General features: G+C 36.9%; 1 protein-coding gene and 1 long non-coding RNA gene across 7 annotated transcripts in view; one reads left to right on the top strand and one right to left on the bottom strand.

The window, feature by feature from the left end:
* Positions 1-27127, bottom strand: part of LOC123383065 — a 130337-nt gene that overhangs the window by 80416 nt on the left and 22794 nt on the right. The window lies entirely within an intron of this gene.
* Positions 1-27127, top strand: part of DNAJC5B (DnaJ heat shock protein family (Hsp40) member C5 beta) — an 85139-nt gene that overhangs the window by 48784 nt on the left and 9228 nt on the right. For all 6 annotated transcript variants that reach the window (XM_045049790.1, XM_045049788.1, XM_045049789.1 and 3 more), the window contains 2 exons: positions 13612-13825; positions 17717-17888. In XM_045049790.1, coding sequence (XP_044905725.1) covers positions 13612-13825; positions 17717-17888 — 386 coding nt within the window. The remainder of the gene's footprint in view (positions 1-13611; positions 13826-17716; positions 17889-27127) is intronic.

A 27127-nucleotide genomic window follows, 5' to 3' on the forward strand; every position in this document is an offset into this window, starting at 1 on the left:
ATCAGATGTTGAAAACTACGGATTTAACTGGTGAGCACAGGAGAAATTATAAACATACATGACTGTAGCAACACATTCAGATTGTCTACTCTGTTCCTTGTCCTTTTTATGAGAAGTGGCCCTCCTTTGGCTTATGAAGAATGAATAAAATCCTCTCTCTGACATGTCCACTTTACTCTCAAGTTCTTGCTCCTGGCTTCCCAGTTGTTTGTCTGCCTTATCCTTACTTGATGTTTGACTGTTTGCTTGCTTTTGCTGCACTGGTCACTTTGGATAAGACGTACTCCTTCTGCCAAACTTGGCCCCAAGGGACCCACATATGTCTGAACTACCTTGCACAGCCCCCCAGTCAGGGCAGGAGAAGAATCAAGGAAGACATCCTGGAAACTAAAGGAAAAGAAGGTATGGTCAACAAACCTTGTAGAAAAGTCTGATAGAATGAGGGTTAGGATGTCATGGAATGGAGAGCAAGTTGAGAACTAGAAATTAGATTACAGCAGGTTGAAGAGTAAATGATATTGAGGATGCAACCTTTTTTGTGTAAACTTTGCTTTGAAGAAGTATTATGAAGAAGGGAAGGAGGAGATAATTAACAGTCCAATAATTTGAAGGGGAGGCAAGGACATAAAAATAGGTTTCCTTTTTAAAAAATGATGGGCATGTTTTTTTGCTGAAAACAAAGAGAAATTACTGAAGGTACTGAAATTGAGGGTAGGGATTGATGACTGATGGACCAGGATTCAGGAAGGTGCAGAGGTAGATCCTAGAAAACACTGGAAAGGTTAATCTTAAAGAGAATAGGTTCTTCTTCCCTCCAAATAAGAAGAAGAGGAAAGATGATGCAATTGTGCAGAATTATTTCCTTCTAATAAAGCTTTCCCCTCTTTTGAAGTAGGAAATGAGGTTTCTTGTTGAGGGGTAGGGTGAGGGAATGAGGAAGAGGAATCAAGGATAAGTCATAAAAGCTGGAATATCTGCCACAGGAGACTTAAGAAGGAACTTGAGGCCAAGCAAAAGGATTGACAAGCAGAATAGAAGACCAGCTGAGGTAGAAAGTTGAAGGCCTTTATTGGCTCTAGTTTGCATGGTTGTGCAATCTTCTCCAGCAATGCTGGTCATTACAGAAATGGGAGTGGAAGCAGTTGAAGACTAGAATAATTTCTTTGAGGATATGACAGGAAATCAAAACATTTAAACAACTGAATAATTTGGTTTGAGTAGCACTCAAGTGCATGACTGCAAGGGTCAGACTGTATAGTTAAGGAAATTAAGTCAGTGAGATGTCAGTCTGGAAGAACAGGTCCTGGTAAGTTTAAAAAATGGATTTGGTGGGGGGTCGGGAATGGGTTTAGGGGAGACCAAGAAAGTGAGCACTTAATACAAAGATGTATCTGGGAGTTATACTATATATATTTTCACTGAGAAACCTAGAAGATAAAGAGACTGGGGACCCTATAAGAACTACCAGCCTGGACCACCACTGGAAATCACCAGGGACTGCTTGTAGCTTTGACACAATTCACTATGTCTGGCACTTGAGCCATCAGACAGCAGTAGGAGGGTCTACAGAGAGCAAGTGCCTGCTAAAGGCTTTGACTAGAACAAGTGGTGGGAGCTGCTGTTGGTAGGAGACAAAGTTTGTATAGCTCTTTCTTCTACATTCCAGGTCTCTCCCTTGATGATTGATCACAGTTCTGTAAAGATTGCTGGCTTAAAAAAATGCAAACATTTCGCTAAGAAACATAGTAAGATTAGAGGTCCAGAAACTTTTGTTGGAAACCTGAGCCAAATACAGAGATCTTAAGTTGTATGCAGCTCTTAGATTCTGGACAAGCTTTAGGCTGGTAAGAAAAAAATATTTTAAAAATGTAACACACAGAGATCTTAGTTGCTTGCTGAAGGTTTGAAGGCTTATAGTGGCCCACTGGTTTCAGAATATCAGGTCCTCATTCCTTAAGGCAGTACTCTTATTACTGGTGTGGATAAATACTTCTAATATTGGGCACAGTTTATCTGTGTTTGTACAAATATTCTAGTCTATTCTACCTTATTAGGGGAGGTAAAGAGCTGGCTCTTAAAATTAGCCTAAGAGTTCTGACCAGAAAACTGTCTAAAACAAAGATTTATCAATTAGCATTTAAACTTTTCAAAAGTTTAAATATTTTTAACTCTCACATTAAAAAAAATACTCAAGCATAATGCCTCATAAAGTCAAATTATTACATAGTCTAGTAAAAACTTGAGAAGATTTCTTGTGAAGTGATATCAATGCATTGACTGCCACTAGAGGTCAGCACTTGACTCTCCATCAGGTTTTATGTGATGGGGCGAAAAGGTCAATTCTCTAAAACAGATCATCATTTATGGTTCCTATTGTTATCTCATGCCATCTGTCTTGAATCACGAATGTGACTGAGGATCACACAGAACTAGAGAACACCCTGACAATTGCTGGGGTGAGCTGTTCTGATATTCCATCTGCAAATGTGAGGAAATCATAGGACTGTGTAATGTGGCCTTCAGAGGGCCCTGGGTGGCCTGGTGATCAAATACTTGAATCATATACTATGGCAGCAGGTGTTTCAGAAATAATTACATGGCAGGGGTAGCACTGGCATCATTATTTGCAATTTGAAGCCAAATGGTGCCCTGAAATTGCTATTCTGTCCCTTTTGCAGGACTCTGTACTAATCCTCACCCAGTGGCTCCTCTTCCTTAAGCCCCAATAACATTCTTGTTCTGGCCTTTTTTCATCAGTAGATTGTATCAAGTTTCTTGTGGGGAGAAAAAATGTGCTGGGTACAAATGCATGAAGTGGTTGTAAAGTGTTCAAGGGATTCAGAGGTTGATCAAGAGAAAAGATAAGACCATAAGAGGCAGTAACCCACAATAAGTTTTATTGGGTGGGGCTTTATTGCTTGAGAGGGGAAGATGCTCACAGCATGAAACAATCCAGAGGTTTTTAGCTAGGGAGCCACTTACAGAAGGGGAGCAAGGCAAGGGAACTCAGTGAGAAGGGAAGGTGGGGGCATTGGCAAGGGGGCTTACATGTCTAGGTGATGTCACTCAGGAGCATAGTGGGAAGTCTCTGAGCCAGACAGCTCCAGAGGGCCATGGCAGGTTGGATTCTTAGAACCTCAAGGCTCTCAAGCACATATGGAGCAAGGTCTTGCAGATATAAAGTAGGTAGGCTCCAAATGGCTGATAATCTGCTTCTTTCAGCTATTTTTAAAATAATTAAACATGTAAAAATTTGAGTCGAGCTTTGGTGGGCTTTTGAGCTAATGGGTCTCAGCTTGCAGTAAAGAAACAAACAATGGGTCATTTATATAACAGTGGTATAGAACAGAGGCCTTAGGTAGAATTAACATATATAGTTGACCCGTGAACAACATTGGTTTGAACTGTACTGGTCCACTTTCATGTGGATTTTTTTAAGGTAAATACAGTATGGTACTATAAATGTATTTTCTCTTCCTTATGATTTTCTTAATAATATTTTCTTTCTCTAGCTTACTTTATTGTAAGAATATAGTATATAAGTTAATTGACTATTTACTTTATCAGTACGGCTTCTGGTCAACAGTAGGCTATTAGTAGTTAAGTTTTGGGGGAATCAAAAGTTATATATGGATTTCTGACTGTGGGAGGTTGGCACCCCAACTCCTGCATTGTTCAAAAGGTCAACTATACTTGAAAGAGAAGAATGGAGACATAAAAGATAACCAAGAGTTTCTGGTTATCATTGACTAGGTAATTTGGATCATTTTCCTTTCCCCTGAGAGAAACTAGAAAAACTGGATAAAAATTATCTTTTAATATATACATCTGAAAAGCACTTGATATTAAAGAATTACTGCTGACTAGGTCATGATAAGGAAGAAGAGAAGCTGAAAGGCTGAGCGGGACTCTACAGAGAAAGGAGAAAATTTTGGGACCCTAGCCAACAAGAATGAGAGTCTTGCAATTCTATTTATACTCTGAAGTGCTGCACCCCAGGACAAAGGACAAAATGGAAGTAAATCATCTGTGGTTCACTATTACTTTTGTGGTCCTCTATAAACCATATTTCCTGGTATTCATGTCCTTGTATAACCCTCTTGAATCTGGGCTGGCTCTCTGACCTAATTTAACCAATAGAATGTGGCAGAAGTGATGGTGGACCTAAATCCTAAAAAGGCCTAGCAGCTTCTGCTTCTGCAATATGGTTTAAGTTAGCCACTTTTTAAGAAGTATGGATATCCTGAGATTATCATACTTTGGGGCTCCTCATTTAGCCATGTGGAGAAGCCCCATGAAGAACAGAGTTCCCAGCCAACAAGCCCTAGCTAAGCTCTCAGCCATAGCTAGTGCCAACTTACCAGCAAGTCAGTGAAGCCATCTTGAAAGCAAATCCTTCAGCTCCAATTGAGCAGTCCTAGCCAAAGCAAACAGGACTTGTATCCTTGTATCCACTAAGTTCTGCCTAATTACAACATTGTAGGCAAATTAATAAAATTTTTGTTGCTTTAAGCTATGAAATTTCACTGTAGCTTGTTACCCAGGAGTAGATAAAGGAAAACACCAGTTTTGTATGGATTATAACTGAACTTGGAGCCACCGAGGTGACTGAAAAAATCTCAATCCCTAATATTGGATTAAGATGACCTCAGTTTAGTAAGTGCTTCCAGGCATCTGAAAATAGGAAATAAAAGTGCCTTCTGGTATAAGACAATATTCTCTTGGCAGTCCAACTATTTCTTTAAAATTTTTCCTAGTTTTATTGGGAAATAATTGGCATACATCTTTATATAAGTTTAAGCTATATAGCATGATGATCTGATTTACATACGTTGTGAAATGATTATTGCAATAGGCTCAACTAACATCCATCATCTCATATAGATACAAAAGAAGAAAAGAGAAAAAAATTTCTGCTTACCATAAAAAGTCTTAGGATTTACTCTTTCACAACTTTCCTACATATAATACTCTTTTTACAGTTTTAAAAATACAGTATTTGGCACACAGAGACAAGCACAGAAGTCAAGACAATATGAACAGGAATCAGCAGAAATGAGACAATAGACACAAAACCACAGACAACCTCAGGTATTAAAATTATCCAATACAGATTTTAAAATAACTATGATCAAGAAGTAAAATATAAGATTGAGGATTTTCACAGAAAACTGAAAATTATGAAAAGGGATATTTCAGATTTTTTAAATGAAACATAAGTTTCACAACTAAAAAAATACAGCAACCAAACTTAAGAACTCAAAGGCAGTGTTTAACAAGTTAGAGAGCTGATTGGAAGATAGACCAGAAGAAAATAGCAAGAAAGAATTACAAAAGGACAGGAAACAATGCAAGAAGATGAAACACATAGAAGAAGATCCATTAGATAAATGCAACTGGAGTCTGAAAAGAAGAGTAGAAAGAGAATAAGAGGAAACTTATTTGAAAACAATGTTTGTGAATTTTCCAGGCTCATGAACAATATCAATCCATTTATACCAGCAGCCAAATAAAAGCCAAACAGAACAAATAGAAAGAAATCTGTATCAAAGCACATTACAGGAAAACTGTTGAAAAATGATGTAAAGCTTTGATGGCCACCAGAGAAAAAAATACAAACTATCTTCAAAGAACAACAATAGACTTGTAACAGATTTTTTAACAGAAATAATGGAATCTAGAAGACACTGGACTGAGATCTTCAGTGTGAAAAAGAAAATAGTTGATAACTTACAATTCTATATCCAAGGAAAATGCCCTTCAAAAATGAAAGTGAAATAAAGACATTTTTAAGTTAAACAAAAATCATAAGAATTAATTATCAGCAGATCTATACAGATATACTAAAGGGTGTTAATATGCAGGAGGAAAATAATTCCAGATGGATAGTCAGAGACGTAAGATGTTCCAATCAATGGCAACATAATTGGAAAATATGCAAGTAAATGCACACAAACACTAATTGTATTAAACTAATTGTATTAAACACTAATTGTATTAAATAGCAATTCTTGAGGGACTAAGAGACTTAGAGAACTAAAGTACATGCTATCAACAACACTTATGTTAGGAGGAAAGTAATAGGGTTCATGTCCTAAGACTTTTATATTCTCTTGAAGGAAGACTAAAGTATCTTGATATTGGACTTTGATAAGGATTTTCTAAGAGGAATTTTAAAAATGTATAATTTCCAAAAGCAACCATGGAAAAAAGTAGAAAAACTATAAAGACTTAATAAAGAAGGCAAAAAGGAGGAAAAATATATTTTTATATGGGCGAAAAAAATAATGATGTGGTAGATTTAACCTGAATTATATCAATAATTATATTAAAAATAAACATAGGCTAAATGCTTCAATTAAAAGAGAAAGACTGTCATTGTAAATAAAAAAATAATATGGGATTCACAAAACACACATCTAATACATAAGTATACAGAAAATGTGAAAATAAAAGTAAAGAAAAATATATTCTAGGTAGATGCCTACCCAAAGAAAGCTGGTGTTGCTTATTCATATCAAAGTAATGACAAAAAGTATTACTAGAGGTGAAGAGGCATATTTCAAATGATAAAAGTTCAATTCACTAGTCATGTATAACGGTTGTTAATTTGTATGCTTCAAAAACCATGGCCTAAAATACATACAGCAACAAGTGACAACCATAAGGAGAAATATGCAAACCTGCAGCCATAGTGGGAAACATACCTTGTTTGGTAGATCAGTAAAATGGTTAAGAATATAGAAGATTTGAACAAAAAAAATTAGCAAATAAAATCTAATGCTCTTCTACAAGAACAAAGCACTCAACAGGTATGGAATATATATTCTTTAAAGTACACATGGAACATTTATAAAAATTGAACAAATAATGAGACATAGAGCAATCCTCAAATTTTGAAGGACTTAAATCAAATAAAATGTTTTCTCACAGTAATACAATCATGATAGACAGTAAGAATAATAAGATAACTAGAAAATTCCCATGTGTTTGAAAATCGGGAGGCACAATTTAAACTAACTCATGGGTAAAATAAACCACAATTAAAATTAGAAAATATCTAGAACCAGGGGCACCTGGGTGGCTCAGTCGGTTAAGCGTCCAACTTTGGTTCAGGTCATGATCTCATGGTTTGTGGGTTCAAGCCCCGCACTGGGCTCTGAGCTGTCAGCTTTGGATTCTGAGCTTTTGAGCCTGCTTTGGATTCTGTGTCTCCCTCTCTCTGCCTCTACCCTGCTCATGTTTCTCTCTCTCTCTCTCAAAGAATAAACATTTAAAAAAAGGAAATATCTAGAACTGAATGTCATATATTAAAACTTGGGAAATGCAGTTCAGTAGTACTTAGAAGGAAATTTATAATTAGATGCACATTTTAGAAAACTGAGACTAGCAATAAATAAAAAATAATACAAAATGGCCAAGTTGAGTTTATCCAAGAACACAAACTTCAATTAACATTAGAAAATCAATCACATAAACAGATTGAAAGACAAAAAAAATGTGTCTTCTCAACAGATAAAGAAAAAGCATTTGATAAAATCTAACATCCATTCACTGTTAGTAAATTAGTAAAAGAGAAGGATGGCTGCTATAATCACTTTTATTTTTTTAACTTATTTTTATTTTTTGTATTGTTTATTTTGAAGAGAGAGAGAGACAGAGTGCAAGCAGGGGAGGAGCAGGGATAGAGGGAGACAAAGACTCTGAAGCTGGCTCCAGGCTCTGAGCTGTCAGCACAGAGCCCTCAAATTCATGAGTTGTGAGATCATGAGCTGAGCTGAAGTTGGATGCTTAACCGACTGAGCCACCCAGGCACCCCTGATACAACTGCTTTTATCTGACATCATACCCAAGGTCTTAGCCAAAACAATAATAAGAAGAAAATGTTAAATGATACAAGGACTGGAAAGGAAAGAAACAATTTTTTATATATTATATAACTGTGTATGTAGAAAATGCAAAATAATCTGTAATTTATTAACATTAATAAATAAGCTTAGGAACATCAATATATAAAAATCTCTTATATCTGCAATGAATTAAGAAAACATTTTGAAATGTCAAAACCACACACATGAAGTATAACTTCCTAGGAATAAATCTAATAAAATATATGCAAGACGTAAATGGTAAAATTATAAAACTTTGAGAATCTTCCTGAATTCAGACTAAAATTGATCAACTAAATTAAAATTAAGAATTTCTGTTCATCAAAAGAGTCCATAAAGAAAACAACAACAAGTTCCCAGAATGGGAGAATATGTATGTAATACATATAAGTGACAAAGGATTCATATATAGAACACATATTTTTTAAATACTACAAATTAATTTAAACATCAAACTAAACACTGGCAAAAGATCATGCACTTAAATAGAGGATATCCAAATTATAATTGCAAGAATATATATATCAGCCTCATTAGTAATTAGGAAAATACAAATGAAACTACAAAGAGATGTATATACGTATATATGTATATACATATGTATATATGTATATACATATATATGTATATATGTGTATATATGTATGTATATATACACATATATACATATATCTATATCCATCCAACTGTCAAACATTAAAATGTCCATCACTACCAAATGTCAGGGAGATGTGTGCACTGGGATTCCTATGTTGGTTTCTTATGTTTTCACTTGGGTGTTGATTTAGTCCAGGAGGGCACAGGAGGTCCACCAAACTTCCAGTATTATGACAGCTATCAAGTTCCATTATGCAACACTTGCCATACATCTAGGGTTACTAATCTAGGGGTTGTTTTCACCTTCAAACTCTGGTTTGCAGCAGTTAATTTTCCTATTTACCACCAGTCTCCTTCCCATTATAGCCAATTTTTTCTAGAAATAATTATCTGAGAATAATATTTAAGAGAATATTATCTAGAATATTTCTAGAAAGTCTATCTCTGAACTCAGATTTTGCTTTGTTTTGCTACCTGAGCTTTTTCAAACTCAGATTTTGTTTGGGTTTTTTGTTTGTTTGTTTGGTTTTGCTATCTTTGCAGTAGATGCTAACTTTATTTTAAAGGTTCTAGGAGATGGGAAGAAATCATGCTTCACTCTTCTACTCTTTCATCTTAGGCAACAGGTAGCTTCTTCTGGGACACTGGAGGGGAAATAAACTTTGTGGCTGAGAGAATTTAACAGAAAGTCACACTGCAGTGGAGAAATTTTGAAATAGGAAACAACAGGAGGTAATTGGAGAAAGCAGCTGAAAATGTGTTGAGTGGGGAAAGGCAGCTTATAGACACAGCCATGCCAGGATGGAACTTAATTCCCTGAAGTTCAGATGCCACCCTTCCCAAACAAGGTCTCCTCTGATATTTCAACCCCATGGAGATAGATCTGGCCTAGAATTGAGGCAACATGGTCAGAATCAGGTCTTAGATGACGTAGAGACTGGTAGAGAGTAGTAGGTAGATCTGATCTGAGTGTTAGATGTTAAGAGGAAAAGAAGTGGGCAAAACATCGTAATTCTTAGAAGTATGCCACTGTCTCAAAATAGGGGCCATAAGTAATTACAACTATAAACCCCACGTTCATCTTCTCCACCACTCAACTGAATTCACTATGCATTTCAGTTTACGGTTGTCAATGGATTGCAAAGTGGAAATGAGAGGCATTGATGCTATTTCTAACATTAGTTATAGCCATACCAGATTAATTAGGTGATTAAGAGTAGAGAGAGATTTAGGATAAAAAGCACACATTCTGGTTAGAATTCTATTACTTTTTAAGTTTAAAATGAGAAATTATAAGAAAGATCTTTAAAATGAATTAGGTGAATTTTATATTTAAACGTACTCTAAGCACTTTCTTTCACCCTAAATTCCACACATGCTTTCTTGGTCTATAGGCAATTCCCAAGTGTGGGTCATTAACCAATTACTTCCTGAGCAGTTGTGTAATTTTGGTAGCTGCCTCTGCTAGCCATATTTCCCAAGGATTCCTCAGAGCCAAGAGCATCTGCCAAGAGGAGTCAAAATGCTGCTGACGACCAGGAATTGGATTTGTTACAAATGGAGATGCTCCAGCCCTCTGAATTTGCCAGTGCTATTGTTAGAGGAGTGTAATAAATGGCTGGGTGCATCTGCCCTTGTAAGCTGACAAAGATCCGAACAGCTTAAAATATGACAGGAAGCTAGGCTTCTCTGGCTAAGTCTCGGGCAGTATATAATCAGTCTACAACTGAAACCTAAAAAGAAGCAAATGTATGCAAAGAGGCACTTTGCAGGGGTTTCTTTTTTCAAGGCAGAATTAATAGCTCTTGTATCTGATTGGCTTGAATTTGATTTCTGGAACTAGTAGGGGGAAATGCTGTAAATTGTATTCGAGGGCATGGTGTGAGAATTCCAGGGATATCATGCCATTAAAATTAATGTGTTTAAAGAATCCACTTGATGTTGTTTGATGATGATCATTGTATCACTGAAGTTAGAGGACTTTTTTCTTTCTTCCTTTTTTACCCCTTCTAATTTGTCAGTGGGTCATTTAAGAGAACAAACTCTAAACTTTCAGCTATTAAAAGAGAACAACATTTGTAACTGGACCTTAACAATGGAAGGAAACTACACAAGTGATATGTATATTTTTTGTAACAAGCAAAAACAAAATAAAGAATCACCTATAATCCCAATGTGCAGCTATAAGCACTGTTAATTGTGGTCATAACCTTCCATTTTCCTCTTTCTTCTCATTTTTCTGCTTTATTTCTCCTTACACAGACATATATACCACTGTCTATGTGTATGTGCATGTGTGTGTGTGTGTGTGTGTGTGTGTGTGTGTGTGTATCAAGGTCACCAAAAATTTCTATATCACTAAACCTAGTGATCAGTTCTTAGTCCTCATCATATATGACCTGTTAATAGTATTTGACACAAATGACCACTCTCCTCCTTGAAATACTTTGTTCACTTAGATCCCAAGACCTCATATTCTCCATATTTTTCCTTCTGCCTCATTGATCTTTCTTTCTTCATCTCCTTTGCTTGTTCTTCCTTCTCAAAGCCCAGTTTTTGGACTTCTCTTGGACCCACTCACTTGTGAATCTTTTCCACTTCCATAGCTCTAAATACCATCTACTTGCTGAGAACTCCCAAACATGCATCTCCTACAGTAATTCTTGCCTAAACTCCAGGCTCATATATCTCTCTTACCTCCATCTCCACTTAGAAGTCTAATAGGCATCTCAAATGTGTCTAAAATACAAACTCTAAATCCTAACAAACCATTCCCTACTGCCAAAAAAAGAAAAAAAAATTCTTGCCAACTCATTAAGTAGTAACTACAAACTGCTATTTGCTCAGGCCAAAACTCTGGTGCCACCTCTCATTTCTTTCTTTTGTATCCCACATCCAATTCATCAGCTAGCTTTCAAAATATATCCAGAATCCAACCACTTCTCATTATATCCTCCACTGCCACACTGATCAGAACCACCATGGACTTTTCCTAAAAGAGTCTCCCTGCTTTGGTCTTTGTCCTCTCCAAGAGTCAGTAATCCTTCTAAAACTAAAGTCAGATCATACCACTCTTTTTCTCAAAAAAAACCCAGTGGCTTCCCACATCACCTTAAAGACCAAAAGCCAAAGTCCTTTTATAATGGTCTACTAACACTGTGTGCCTTACTTTTTAAATTTAAAAATATAAAAAAGGCAGCCTAGTGGTGGTTAAGAGCATGTGCTCGAGGTCAAATTCCCCGTGTTCAAAGCCTGGCTGTGATTATTAGCTGTGTGATATTGGGCAAATTACTTAACTTTCTGGGGGCTAAATTTCCTCATCTGTAAAATGGGATCATGATAATACCAATTTCATAGAGTTGTGATAAATATTAATGAATTAATATTTATAACATGCTTACAATAGTGCTAGCACATAGTAAACATCATAAAAGATCTTTTAAATGACAAAATAGGCATTTTATGCTATTAGCACAAGATTTCATTATGAATTCTGCACATAAAAAAACATAGATACCCCAAACGTCTCTCAAAAAGCATGAAAATGTTTTAGTTAAACAAATTTAAAATGAACTATCATTGTTTTATTCTTTTTGTTTATTCTGAGTTCAGAGTTGAAATCGCTTTTACACCATGATTTACACTTTTAAGTATTTTGGTACTGATGCTGAGCTGCTTAATCACCTACTTCCTAACCAGCAGTAATTTAATTCCTAAAATATGTGTGATTTTTTTTCCAGCTTATTGTATAGATTGACTTATAAAGTAGACTTTACTTTTCTGTTCTACTATGGCCTTTTATTATTGTATTAAAATGAAACCGTTTAATCTAAACCAAAATAAAAGCTTAAGGTATATTCGTACATAGAGCTATAAAGGACACAGCAGAGAGAACAAGTCACATAAAATTTCCAGTACGGAGTCATAAAATTTGTTGACTTTTTAGTGGAAAAATTACTACAGACTCAATTTTGAACACAGCTTTAATCATTATTTAAGTCTGTCTGCAAAGGGAAGTGAAGGAAATGGCCACCAGCCAGACCCTGACTATCATAGCCCAGTTCTCACATTCGTGTTATAGGTTTTTTAATACTTGAGTATAACAAGAATAAATTGCCCCCAAATCTCTCTCTCTCTCTCTCTCTCTCTCTCTCTCTCTCTCTCTCACACACACACACACACACACACACACAAACACCACACTGCAACACAACACATACATATATTCATCAGGAACTGATTCATGATCCACAGAGAAGACAGGCCCTTTTACTCACAACTAAATTTCTACAGATTATTTGAAGTGGAAAGACCTATTTTTAAAAAAGTCAAATAGGGACGCCTGGGTGGCTCACTTGGTTAAGCATCTGACTCTTCATTTCAGTTCAGGTCATGACCTCACAGCTCATGCAATCTAGCTCCATGTTGGGCTCTGCGCTGACAGCACAGAACCTGCTTTGGATCTGTCTCCCTCTCCCTCTGCCCCTCCCCTGCTTGCTCACTCTCTCTCAAAATAAATAAATTAAAAAAAAAGAAGTCAAATATACATTTGACAACAAGGAAAGTCACAGTATCTGTTCATAAAAACAAAAGGGAGTGAAAAAGTGTTTGTGGAAGATTTGTGAAAAAGGTCATAATTTTATTCAAGGGAGTATGAATCAGATTTTTTTGGACAATTTTTCATTTAACTTTTAGAATATGTGGTGTGAACTTTTGTTAATTCCAGAAACTTGTTCCAGTTCTAAATGGAATTTTGGTGTAAACTTACTCTATTGCTCAAACACTTGAAAGGCCTCTGCATATTGAAGTGGGCCACTGATCAGCTGCCAGGTGAAAATAAACTTCACATATCTGCCAACAGCAAAATGGCTCAGACTCGACAACTACGCAGCTATTGAGAATTCCTTTGAGGATGTGAGGAAAGAAACAATACTACTGTGCCTGCACATAGGAACAAGAGACAACATTTACTGGAAACTTGCTTAGTCACATCAACATTTTTGTGAAACTTATCATTTCACAGTAATTGCATGTAAAAATGATGAACAAATGAATAATGCCCCCCTAAAATGTCATTGCAATTCTTGTCAAATAATACTTTCCCTCACTTTTTTTATTTTAAAAGAAAACTGGCCTTGAAACATCATCCAGACAAGAATCCAGATGATCCAGCTGCTGCTGAAAAGTTTAAAGAAATCAACAACGCCCACACAATACTTACCGACATGTCAAAGAGAAACATATATGACAAGTATGGATCACTGGGACTCTATGTGGCTGAGCAATTTGGAGATGAAAATGTTAATACCTACTTCATGCTGTCAAGCTGGTGGGCAAAGGTAAATCAATTTTTTCTTCAAAAACAATTTCCTAGAAAAACCATGATATTATTCACTCTTTTAGGCTCCATCTCAGAGAAAACCTAAGCTTACTATATTATTAAACTCTTATAAATAAAAAGAGGTATCACTTTAATCAAAAGCTATTATTTGAGGATCATTTTTTGCTTTAGCTCATTAAATAATCATAAAATACAGCATGACTTAAAATACCTCTAGACATTAATTATAAATGAATTTGAGGCTTCAGGTTAATTCTGACTGGCCCCCCCTCGACCCATGACTAATTAAGGACTGACTCACTGCTCAAAAACAAAAATAATTTATTAGTGTGACAACTGCTTAGTAAGTTATTATAGGACAAATTTAGCCATGTACTTTACTATCTATAGCATAGGCTACATGAACAAACACAGTACTTGGGAGAATGTGTGGTAATTATGTCATAGGCTCACGTGCAGCCTGACTTGAAGTAGTGGAGAAGGAAATGAGGAGGAAAAAGTGAGAATTAAGTAGTGTTGAACAGGGTGTTGGAGAGACATAGAGGCAAAAGGGGAAAAAAGGATATCTGGTCAAGAAGAAGGCAACATTTTTAAGGACTTAGTACAATCAGAATTCACTTTTAACAATAAATTTTGGGTGGTTTCCTAGGAATACCTGGTATATGTCTGGTGATGGTTATGCATTTGTTCATGAGTTTTAATGTCCTTACCTTTTTCTTTTTACATTTATTTATTTTTGATAGAGAGAGACAGAGCACAAGTGGGGTAGGGGCAGAGAGAGAAGGAGACACAGAATATGAAGCAGGCTTCAGGCTCTGAGCTGTCAGCACAGAGCCCGACACGGGGCTCGGGCTAACAAACTGTGAGATCATGACCTGAGCTGAAGTTAGATGCTTAACTGACTGAGCTACCCAGGCACCCCCTTATCTTTTGACAAAAGCATATTTACATACAAAGCATTCATATGATCCATCAGGATATTTTTGGACAATTCATACATTTTGTGAAATCATATGAACTCACACTCATATGAGAGGTAATTAATTTAAAAAAACTGCAGATCTCCAAAAAAAGGGGTTGCATGGTCAATAGGATTCTGATTGCTATTTTCTTCCACTAAAATAAATCTTGCTAAATTGAGGAGTTTTATATATGCAGAGAAAGAATACATTTTTGCACATAAGCATGGAGAGTCTACAACCTAAAGCCACATTTGTCTTCTACAGTCTCCAAAAATGTCTTCTCCTAGAGATAATTGGGATTCCCACTTGAGATCTCCTTTCTCTATTGTTGAAGACCTGGGAGAGAGACAAGTTCCTGCTGAGTGGATTTGGACCTTGGAATGAGAGTGTACATACTGACACTATCACTTATGATTGACTTAATGTTCACATAAAATGTAGGCTTTAGGGGGCTTGCCTGGGAACCTAACCTCCAGGTGTGACATTGTCTCCCTGGGAGGTATATCGGACATTCTAGATAATTTACACACTAATACCTGGTTGCATATTAGGGCTGGCCTGCATAAAAACAAATAGGTTTCCTTACTGAGGAAGTTGACAAAGTTGATAAAAATTCATATAGAAAAACAGACGCTGTCCAGCAGTATAAGAAATATATGAAATAATTTCTGATGTGGCTCTTTAAAAGTAAGGCCACAAAAAAATGTACCTTCTTCTGTTTATGTCAAAAGCCTAACTGCACCATGTCCATCAGAGTGGTCCGGCGCATATGATCATGTATTAAGTATGCATTAAATGAATGATTTATTGTACCACTGAAAATATGTATTTCAAAAATATTGAACTCCTGGGGCACCTGGGTGACTCAGTCAGTTAAGTGGCTAACTTCAGCTCAGATCATGATCTCATGGTTCGTGAGTTTGGGCTTTTTGCTGTTAGCGCAGAGCCCGCTTTGGATCCTCTCTCTGCCCCTCCCCTGCTTGCACTCTTTCTCTGAAAAATAAATACACATTTAAAAAAATAAATAAATTTTCCCATTAAAAAAAAATAGTGGACTCCTACTTATGCTCAGTAGTGTGCTAAGTACTATGAGTATGTAAGTCAAGGCTATTTGTGTAGCAGGCAACCAATCTAGTTGGATTAATTAAAGAACAAAACAATATATGAATTAAAGAAAATTTTCAGCGAAGAGTAAATATGGGAATTGCATGGTAAAGACATAAGAGGACAAAAATAGGTAGAGAAAGGAGGAGCTGGTTGAGGCAATAGCTCAGGAATACTGCATAGGAAGGTTTTGGAGGCAGCTGGTGAGGACAGTGTTGCAGCTTTTTTCGCAGAGTAATTTTCTTAAGTCTATGAAAATATAGAGTATCCACAGCAAAAAGATTATAGGTGCGAGAGTGTGACTAAAGCTCCCTCACTCCAAACCACTGTAGGCTCCACCCCATAATGGGGGCCAGAGTCAGAAAGCAGGAATGAGCCAGGTGAGTTTCATCAACATTAAAGATTTCTACCTTAAGTTACTGAAGAACTGCATACACGCAAGGTGATCTTTATCCTCTTTGTTCTTTTTAGATAAAATCTGCATTCTTATTCAAAACACTTCCTATTTCAAATAACATATTTTTTACAACCATTATATTGCTGAATTAAAAAAATTTGGCTTATTTTAACTTAAATTGAGGGTTGGTAGAGTTTCTTTTCACTTTAGCTATGGCAGACTTAGTAAACAAATCTTTCATATGCTTGTGGGGAAATCCTGGTTCTGGCTGTTCACTAAAAGGAACAAATTATTCATCTATCTATTAATGACTTTATACATTCATTAATTCAGTAGGTATTTATTGTCTCCCACATGCCAGGTACTAAATCCTTAGGTAGGAGGGATTAAAAGATGACTAACATATAGTTACAGCCTTCAAAACTCTCGCAGTCTAATGTGACACAGACCTGTAAACAGATAAATGTCCTAAGGTGTCAACAACAACAACAGAACCATGGGAGAAATTTCTGTGGAGTACAACTGGGGCACAAAGGAGGCAGTAATTGTTCTAGAGTGGGGGGATCAGGAAAGATGTCAGAGAGAGGATCTTTGAGATGAATCTTAAACTCAGAGTTGGCATTTGTTAGATGGCTGAGGAATGGAAGGAGCCCTCTGGGAAGATGAATCCACAAGGAGAGCAAAGCTATGGAAGGTATGGCAGGAATAGGGCTGTGCTAATTAGGGAAAGGTTTGAAGCCACATGACCATTAATAAGGAGTTCCAGTCTTTCCTGAGAGGCAGGAAAGTTGCCGCATAGGTTCAAGAGAAATGTATTTCAGTAAGTTCCAACAACAATGTGCAGAGTAGAATAGGAGGCAAGAGTGGAGGCAGGGAGGCTAGTTAGGAGGCTACTGATGTGTTAAAGGCAGAGATAAGGAGATCTTTCTAAAGTCCTTACCAGTCAGGAGAGAGACAAGGGAGAGGGTGTAAGAGATCTTAAAGAGACTCTTGCAAGACTTAGTGACTAAGGGAAATGAGGAGGCGTGAGGGAGAGCTATCAATAGCTTATCTTTGGTGAGAATGACTCAATCCCCTTGGTTAGCTCATTTGACCTGTAGAGGTTGTCTGTTTGTTGTTTTGTTTGTTCTCCTCTTAATAATGATCACCATAGCTTATGAATAAAGAAGAAAGTATCACACCTCATTACTGTGGCTACAAGTCACTTCCTGTGAACTTGTTAGGCAAAACTATAAGGAATTTGTTTCCAAGGCAACGAAAAAGCTAGTTCTTGCATGGAATAAGGATGCGGGTGAATATGTGGTCCTCAGGGGGAACTGCAACATCTTCAGGTCTCTGAAGATACATGGATGCATACTTAATTTCTGGTTTCTCCCACACGCCACCATTCCTCACCCCTATTTTGGTTTGTCTCTGTTTCCCCTAGACCCTGTTTGTCATCATTGGACTCTTCACTGGCTGTTATTTTTGCTGCTGCCTGTGCTGCTGTTGCAACTGCTGCTGTGGACGCTGCCGGCCCAAATCATCAGTGCCAGAAGAGGACTTTTATGTGTCCCCAGAGGATCTTGAGGAGCAGATCAAGACTGACATGGAAAAAGGTGGAGTAAGATGACAGCAGAGCTAGTGGGTGTCCCTTCACAGGCCTGACCAAGCACAAGGTCCCTGGTGATGGTTATGACTAAAGTGAGAGAGATCCAACAACCCAATGAGGGGAATCCCACAGATTGTCAGCTTTTGGTACCTCTTTTGGGCGAGGATAAAGGAAGAGTTACTTTTCCTGGCCACAGAGAAAAGCAGAACCTGACACCATTAGAAATAAATCACAAAATATGCTGATCACAAAGCAAAGCCAGTACAATTCATGATGTTGTTACAAGAGTGTTCAGGGAGGTTCAGTGGGTTTGGGTGGGAATACCCAGAGATATGAGAACCAAGCCTGTTAACAAAGATCTCTATTCAAATAGAAGAAAATGGACATCAATAACCCTGGACTTTTTTTCTTTTCTAATTACTTGGTAATGAGTTTTGGGTAGAGCTGGGGAAGGGTGATCTTTCTTCCCTGGAAATGAAGCTTCCTTCCAAATCCACATATTCAGAGCCAGCCTCAACCAGCATCAAGAGAAGACTGAGGGATTTTCCTGCAACCTGTGACCCCTTCCTATGGGGAACACTGGGTGGCTAGTCTGGCAAATAGGTGGGTTACTGTAACAATTTTTTGTTATTGCCCTTAGAGACAAACTGTGGGCCCATGGTGAAATACAATTACCATTGTCTTTTGCCTCATTTGGGATATAAAAGGACAACTAATCTTTTATTGAGGACATACATACCAAAAAGAACAAATAAGCAGCACTACTCAAAAATGGGTTAAACAGAAATATATAAATGTAAACTTCTCTCCATGGAAGAGCCAGTGACCTTATATAACTTGCTTACGAATGATGATCCCATCTGCCTTTGTAAGGGAGATAAACTGTTTTAAGATCTCATTAGCTGGCTCTGTTGTCTATAGGATCTCCCATAACATCCATCAACCCAGTACAGTACTCTATCATTGACAGAGGATAGGAAGGGACGTGAGATAGGAGAGTATTGTCATCATCATCCACTGTGTCAACCTTATCTTAACTTTTCCTGTATAGTGCAGAAACCAAAACTAGGTGAATTGAACCCAGATATCCCAAATCCACTGATGCACACTTCTCTGAAAAGCCTCAAAATCTTTTCTATTTTAAATTAGATAAAAGCTCTACCAGGTCATTTCAGCAGACCTCCTTTGCAGAAGATTTCTTTTCTGGAACAGAAATTTACACTCAGTGCCAAATTCCACCCAGGTTTCCTTCCTGCAGGGTGACTAGTGATAAATCTGTGTGCCTCTCACTGTTCTTAGTTCTGACTCCCCAGAGCTACCAATTCCATTGCAGAGGTCATATTCTAGACTAAGTCTGATTGTGTTACGAAGAATCCTTAAGCAAAAGGACAAGCTTTATTCTATGGCTAAATATTTAAAAGCTCTATGCAGAGTTGATCCAGGTTTTATAGGGCCTGACACACTATTTGGGCAGTCCCCTTAAGAAAAAAAAGCACGAAATTACAAATACAAAATTAGATCTGAAAGTGAATATTTATTTGGAATGAGAAAATGAAATCACAACAAATTTAAAACTTTAAAAACTGAAAATATCATGTATCAGAAAATCTAGAAAAATAGCGAATAGTTTAATTAACTGCCTGACACACCTCTACAGTATTTTCTCCTTATGTTTTCGGGATGCATTCATTATTCTTTGCCTCTTCATTTAATAATAATATTGGAATGTCGTTTTCTGTAGGAAGAGTAGAAAACTAATTGTTTTTCCTCTAGCATGTTTGATCAAAATTTGTTTTCTCTCATTGGTAGAGTAGAAAAATTTCTTTTGGTTTTACAACTCACTAATAATAATGTCTAAATTTTTAGGGATTGCTTTAAATTTGGGAAGACTAATCTAGTCTATTTCATATATAAGTTGTAAGATTTGGAAGAATTTTTCACAGACCACTTTTTAAGTCTGCACGTTTCCAACTTTGTTGCCTCTACATCACCTAATACTTCCAGTATCAGAGCCCCCTGGGCACATTCATATAGTGTGACATCACCTGTGGCATGGATCTTCATGTCTCCTCAGCAAGTGAACTGGCATAGGGAGCTATAGTATTCCTCGAGCCATTCCCATGCCAGTATGGCTAGAAATAATTAACTATAAACAGAGTTGCTGCAAACCACAAAAACATATCCCTCTAAGTCCAAATGAAACTTATCATTTAACTCTATTTCCTCTTAACTGAATCCCTCAAAACATCCATAGCCCCTCTGTTGCCACTCCTTAAGAAGAAAAGTATGATGGAGGGAAAGTCAAAGTGAAAAGAGACAGTGTTTTTGCTAATGATGATTAAAATATCTTACTTTTGCAAATATACAAAAATATAAGCACATTGCTAGGGCCCCAAAAGGCCCTTAGAAAGATTTGCACAGATAGAGGTCCATGAAGCTAAAACTCATTAACCATCCAGTAAATTTACCACTGCTCTTCAGTGTAACATTTCATTACAAAAATCTATGCCTTATTTGTAGCTAGCTGCACTAGTTAATTTCAGATTTTTATTCACTAATTCAGAGACTTTATGTTTACAGATAAAATAAACATTAATACTTGTAAAGATGAAAAAGCAGATTCCATGAGAAGACTCTGCTTTCTGGACTATGATCCAATAAACATAATGTGGTATCTTCTGTTCTGCAAAAGAAGGGGGGGGCATTTAAAGTTGTTAAAGAAAATATTCTTGAAAGGTGCTACTAATCATGCAGATATCAAGCTACTCATGAAAAATGGTAGGCAGCATACATCAATATCTGAGTCCATTAGAAGGCACTGGTGAGATGTTAGCACTTCAAGATTTTTTTTCAGTGATTCTGAAATTAAATGAAACATGGCAAACATTTTCTCACTTGGGGAATTATTACCTTACATTGAATCTAATCATAAAATCCTAGGATTTTAGAGGTGGAAGAAATCTGAGTAGTCAACCCTTACCTTTCCACAATTTTTTATCAGACTGCTGCCTAACCTCATTTGAAAGCTGCCAATGGTGAGGAGGTTTGGGACTTTGTATGAAAGTGAGAGATACTCAAAAATTCAACAACCACAGAAGGATTATAGAGTCGAAAGCAAGTTTATACCAACCTTCTGGCACAAGCTCTCCAAGAATAACAACATTAAAAAAATTTTTTGTGTAAATATTTATGGGTTTTGTTTTGCAAAACTCTTATCCTGGCTACATATGTTTTGCTGCTTCTTTGCATAGCAAAAATTTTAATGAAAAATTTATCAGATTTTTAAGTGGATTGTGATTTTAATGTCATGTCTAAGAACTTTGAGCCTAACCTTATGTCATAAAGATTTTCTTCAATGTTCTCTTCCCCTCTTTTAAAGTTTATTTATTTTGAGAGAGAGAGGGAGCATGCACACACAGGAAAGGAGAAGAAAGAGAGGGAGAGAGAGAGAATCCCAAGCAAGCTCCTCAGGTTCCACACTGTCAGCGTAGAGCCTAATATGGGGCCTGAACCCATGAACCCATGAGATCATGACCTGAGCCAAAATCAAGAGTCAGATGCTCACCTGACTGAGCCATCCAGGCACCCCTCCAGTGTTTTCTAAAAGTGTCATAGTTTTATGTCTAACATTTAGATCTGTGACCCATTTTAAGTTCATTTTTGTTTACGGTGTAGACTTAGGTCAACTTTGGTGGGCTTTTTTGGCACATGGAGTTTAATTGTTCTAACACTATTTGTTGAAAAGATTATTCTTTCTCCATTGAATTATCTTCATCCCTTTGTTAAAAATCAAGTGACTATATTTCTATGGGTCTATTTATTGACTCTATTCTGTTCCATTGATCTATATCTATCCCTTCACCAATAACACATGCATCTTGCTTTCTGCAACTTTAAAGTAAGTCTTAAAATCAGCTAGTGTGATTCCTCTAACTTTATTGTTTTTCAAAATTGTTTTGGTGATTCTAGTTTGGTTTCCTTTCTGTATAAATTTTAGTATCAGGTTGTCTAAATCTACAGAAAAATGCCAATTTTTAAAATTAAAATTGCATGAAATTTGTATATTAGTTTGGGAAAAATTGAGATCTTTACTATGTTGAATCTTCTAATTCCACAATGGGATGTGTCTCTACTTATTTAGGTCTCATTTGGTTTCTTTTATGAGTGTTCTGTAGTTTTCAGAATACAGAGATGGAATATGTTTTGTTAAATGGACACCTAACTATTTCATTTTGGGGAGAGCTATTGTAAATGGTACTGGCTTTTAATCTGGGTTTCCAGATTAAATACTTAAATACTTGTTCATCACAAGTATTTACAATTATTTTTGTGTACTGACTTTGTATCCTGTGTTCCTGTTAAGCTCACTCATTAATTTGTATTGATATGTGTGAATTCTTTGGGATTCTCTATGATGTCAATTATGTCCTCTGCAAATAGAAATAGTCTTATTTCTTCCATTCCAATCCACATGCTTTTTATTTATTTTTCTTGCTTTATTGCACTGGCTAGAATTCCAACACTTGGTTTATTACTCTGCTGTCACCATCTTCAAATTGTTAGCTTTTAAAAAAATTTTTTTAATGTTTATTCATTTTTGAGACAGAGAAAGACAGAGCATGGATGGGGGGAGGGGGGTAAGAGAGAGGGAGACAGGATCTGAAGCAGGCTCTAGGCTCTGAGCTATTAGCACAAATAGCACTGTGAGATCACTACCTGAGCTGAAGTTGGACACTTAACCAGCTGAGCCACCCAGGTGCCTCACTTCAAATTCTTAGCTTTTGAATCAGGTATAACACATTTTTCATTGTGCACTGTGTTTTGCTAATTATGCAGCCAGTACTGATAAAACATTTCTCTGAGTGGACTATAAATCCGCATTTCAAGCTTGATACTCATTGGCGAGTAATAGAACAAAATGCCTGTGGAGCATAATACCCTACTTTCAGGGAAGATTGAAGCTAATTGAGATGATACAGTGGGATGGGGAGAAGCAGGTGGAGCAAGGGTTTTATATTAATTATCAATGTAAATGCTATGCTACAGATTATACTGTACTTAGAGATTTGACCAGTATATGAATATTACAAATGAAAATGTATTTTTCATATTTGAGTATTAATTTTCAAAGAAGTATGGCTAGCATATCTTATATTATTCTAAGTGCAATTCTCAGAAATGCCAAGATAAAAACTATAATAAAACTAATACGAGATTATCTTCTCTCCAGATTAAAAGTTATAGCTCCTTAATACTTTATTGCCTCCTTATGCCTAATTGGACTAATAAAGAAGAAAGAAGCTAACTAGAGAAATACATTTATGATTTGAATTCAGTGAATAAACACCTCAAACTTCTCTTTTAAGGACACGTTATAGAACACTAGATATTTCTTAGTTTATGAAAATCCAAATTTAAAATATCAAACTTTTTTAGCCAGCTGACTTATTAAAAAACATTACAGATGTTTTTCACTTGACTTGAGATAGTTAATATTCTAGTTTTATATTTAAAGTCTACAATTTTTCTTGGATATTTTTTATTATGTACATATTACAAACATACCTACTCCTTGACACTGGCTAAAGCCTAAGATACATTTTGATGCTGTAAATGGTACCAGTTTCTATTTGGGAGTAGTGGTACAGGGTGGGATTTGGTAGTAGAGAGGAAAGATTAGCTTTAGTTATTATGTCTCTTTCAACTATGTGAGAAGGTATAATCCAGTTTCTACACTTAAGAAAGGGGGAAATTCTGGGGCGCCTGGGTGGTGCAGTCGGTTAAGCATCCGACTTCAGCCAGGTCACGATCTCGCGGTCCGTGAGTTCGAGCCCCATGTCGGGCTCTGGGCTGATGGCTCAGAGCCTGGAGCCTGTTTCCGATTCTGTGTCTCCCTCTCTCTCTGCCCCTCCCCTGTTCATGCTCTGTCTCTCTCTGTCCCAAAAATAAATAAACGTTGAAAAAAAAAATTAAAAAATAAAAAAAATTAAAAAAAATTAAAAAAGAAAGGGGGAAATTCCAGTGGACTCTTCAATATTCACAGGAAACTACAGAATTTGTAAACAGATATCCATCTCTTTTCAAAATAAAAATATACTCCCAGTGGGATCCTAGGAACACAGAGAAATTCTATTATTCTTATGAATCAATTAGGATCAAACAGAAGAGAGAAAGTATCTGGGGGGAGCCCATTGCCCCCTCTTTTTCATCTTGGAAAATTTGAAACTTGAAAGGTAAAGGTAATAAATACCAGGTGATTTCCCTTCCTTTCAAATGTTCACAAATTCAAAGTTCCACTTTGTGAATTTTTGAGTGGTATACTTAAAACAATCTCATTTAGACCCAGTATATTCCTCTGTTAGCTGAAGACCACAATGAAATCAGAATACTACTGCTAGCTAAGAGAACTCTGTAGACCATCTTCAGATACCCTGTTTCCTGGAACTCTGCGCGCGTGTGTGTGTGTGTGTGTGTGTGTGTGTCTGTGTGTGTGTCTGTGTGTGTGTGTGTGTGTGTGTGTAAGAGAGAGAGAGAGAGAGAGAGAGAGAGAGAAACAAAATACAGAAGCAAGAGCGTAAGTGAGAACCAGTTATCTCTAAACACCCTGGTAAAACAATCCAAGATTACAACAGCTAAATTCAGTGTTGGTTTTTTTTCCCCCAAACTGAAGGCAATGGACTGAAAACTCCCAGTTAAACCCTAGAGATTTTTTTCATGCAATCACGATTTCCCCACTTTTTGGAAGGAGAGGGAATAAGATATCTAAGGAGAAGATTTTATAGAGTTGACCTTGGTTCTAAACATGTGATATTCAGTGATAGAAAAATCTATTGATTGCTTAACTGTTCTTGTTACTCACCTGGATAAAACCCAAATAAATTCACAGCCACTGTGCTGAAGAGGCCATATGGCTTGTAATTAGACTCCTGCTCTCAGCCAAGATATTGAGACATTTATTACATTTGCTCTGTAGCATTCATCACACTTTGCTGCTCGGGTAAAGGGCATCAAGGAAGAGATTAAATTCACCTTCTCTCTTTTCACCAACCCCCACTCAATCTCCCTCCTACCTTCTTCCCCCCAACCAAAAGGGACTCATTTCTAAAACTAATTCATAGAAAAAAAAATCTTGCAACTAACTAATCCAAAGTCCTTTACTTCTTCTTTATATAAATACACCAAGTAAGCATCATCAAGGCTCTGGGCCAGGGGACCAGGACAAGTGAGTCAGCTCAGAATGCTGACCCAAAAGAAACTCAAAGTGGATCCAAAGTTTCTTCAATTTTTGGCTGCCAAGGTTCAGTGAACAAACAAACAGTGTAAAAACCTGTTTACTAGACAGGTTTATTAAGATAGTTTTCCCACAGCAAACATTTATTGAGCACTTAATATTTGTTAGACACTGTGGTAGGAGCTAGAAAAAGAAAATACATGGACTGGGCTATCTTGGATTTTACAATTTAGCAGAGGAGATGGGAGACAAATTGAAATAATGACACAAAAGAGCTAGCTAATTTACAAGTATAAGCACACCAAAGAAGAGGAACAGGGGCTGTGATAATAAACACTAGGAGGCCTGACTTGTGAGACAATGTAACAAGGAACAGAAACAAGAGCATAAATGGGAACCAGTTATCCCTGGCAAAGCAAACCAAAGGATGCAGGTAAAGCTAGCTTCCCTGAGGAAGTGACATTTAAAGCTGAAGGCATAAAGAAGGAGAAGTTGAGGTGTAGGAGATTATGAGGATGGATAACCCTAGAAGGGATGAATCTTGATACCAACAAAGCGTTTGGCACAGTATCTCCCTACACCCTGTAGATAAGATGGCAAATAATGTTCTCCATGCCAGACAAAGCAGTTAAAATCATATTGGGCTGTTCTACTGAACAGTTTTATCAAGGAATTGAGTAAAACAGTAGTTGTACAGAGATCACAGTTGCAAATAACCCCAAAATGGGGGTTGTTCAGATAAGGGCTCATCCCATCAAAGTATGATAGAGAGAAAGCAGCTAGAATCTTAGACATTTTGCTAGAGAAGAGCAAGAGCCGTAAAATTTAACTAGATAAAGGGGAAAAGGAGTTAAGAGGTTCTGAGGAGGAAAGGACAAAAAGTAGAGGAGAGGTGGAATTTTATTCAGCCATAAAAAGAATGAAATACTGACACGTGCTACAACGTAGATGAACCTGTAAACATTATGCTAAGTGGAAGAAACCAGACACCAAAGAACAAATATTGCATGATACATTTATATTAAATAACCAGAACAGACAAGTCCATTGAGGCAGAAAACTGATGGTTGTCAGGGCCTGGGGAAGGGAGAAACAGGGAGCAACTGCCTAATAGGTACTGGGTTTCCTTTGGGGGAAATGTCTTATAACTAGATAGAAGTGGTGAATTATACTAAATTGTTTGCTTTTTTTTTTAATTTTTTTTAACCTTTATTTATTTTTGAGACAGAGAGAGACAGAGCATGAATGGGAGAGGGTCAGAGAGAGGGAGATACAGAATCTGAAACAGGCTGCAGGCTCCGAGCTGTCAGCACAGAGCCCGACATGGGGCTCGAACTCACGAACCGCGAGATCATGACCTGAGCCGAAGACGGACGCTTAACCGACTGAGCCACCCAGGCGCCCCTAAATTGTTTGCTTTAAAATGACTAATTTTATGTGAATCTTACCTCAATTAAACAAATACACAGGGGTGCCTGGGTGGTTCAATCTGTTAAGCGTCTGACTCTTGGTTTCAGCTCAGGTCATGTTCTCATGGTTCATGAGTTCAAGTCCTGTATCAGGCTCTCTGCTATGGAGCTCTAGTATGGAGCCTGCCTGGGATTCTCGCTTTCTCCCTCTTTCTCTCTCAAAAATAAATAAACTTAAAAAAACAAAAAAACATAGAGGAGAAGGGTAGAACAAAATTTGATTAGAGAAAGAAATTAAATACCCTTCCTACAGAAAAGGAGAAGGTTCTTTGTTCTCTGCAAATTCACCCATGGCAGGGAGTGGAAGATGCCACAGGCCTAACCAACTCACAAAGTAAGGGAAAATGAGAAAGTGGATTATTAGCCTTTTATGCCAGCTACTTTGAGAGCAGATACTATTATGGCTACAACCAAGGGCTTTGGAGTCAGACAATTCCATTTCAAGCCCTAAATATAGGTTATTGGTTGAAGTGTTGGGGGTAATTCACTTAATTCCTTAATCTGTTATTGTTTTTATTAAATACTAAATACATACAAATATTATGA

This window comes from Felis catus, chromosome F2 (genome assembly GCF_018350175.1).
Source record: "Felis catus isolate Fca126 chromosome F2, F.catus_Fca126_mat1.0, whole genome shotgun sequence".
NCBI lineage: Eukaryota > Metazoa > Chordata > Mammalia > Carnivora > Felidae > Felis > Felis catus.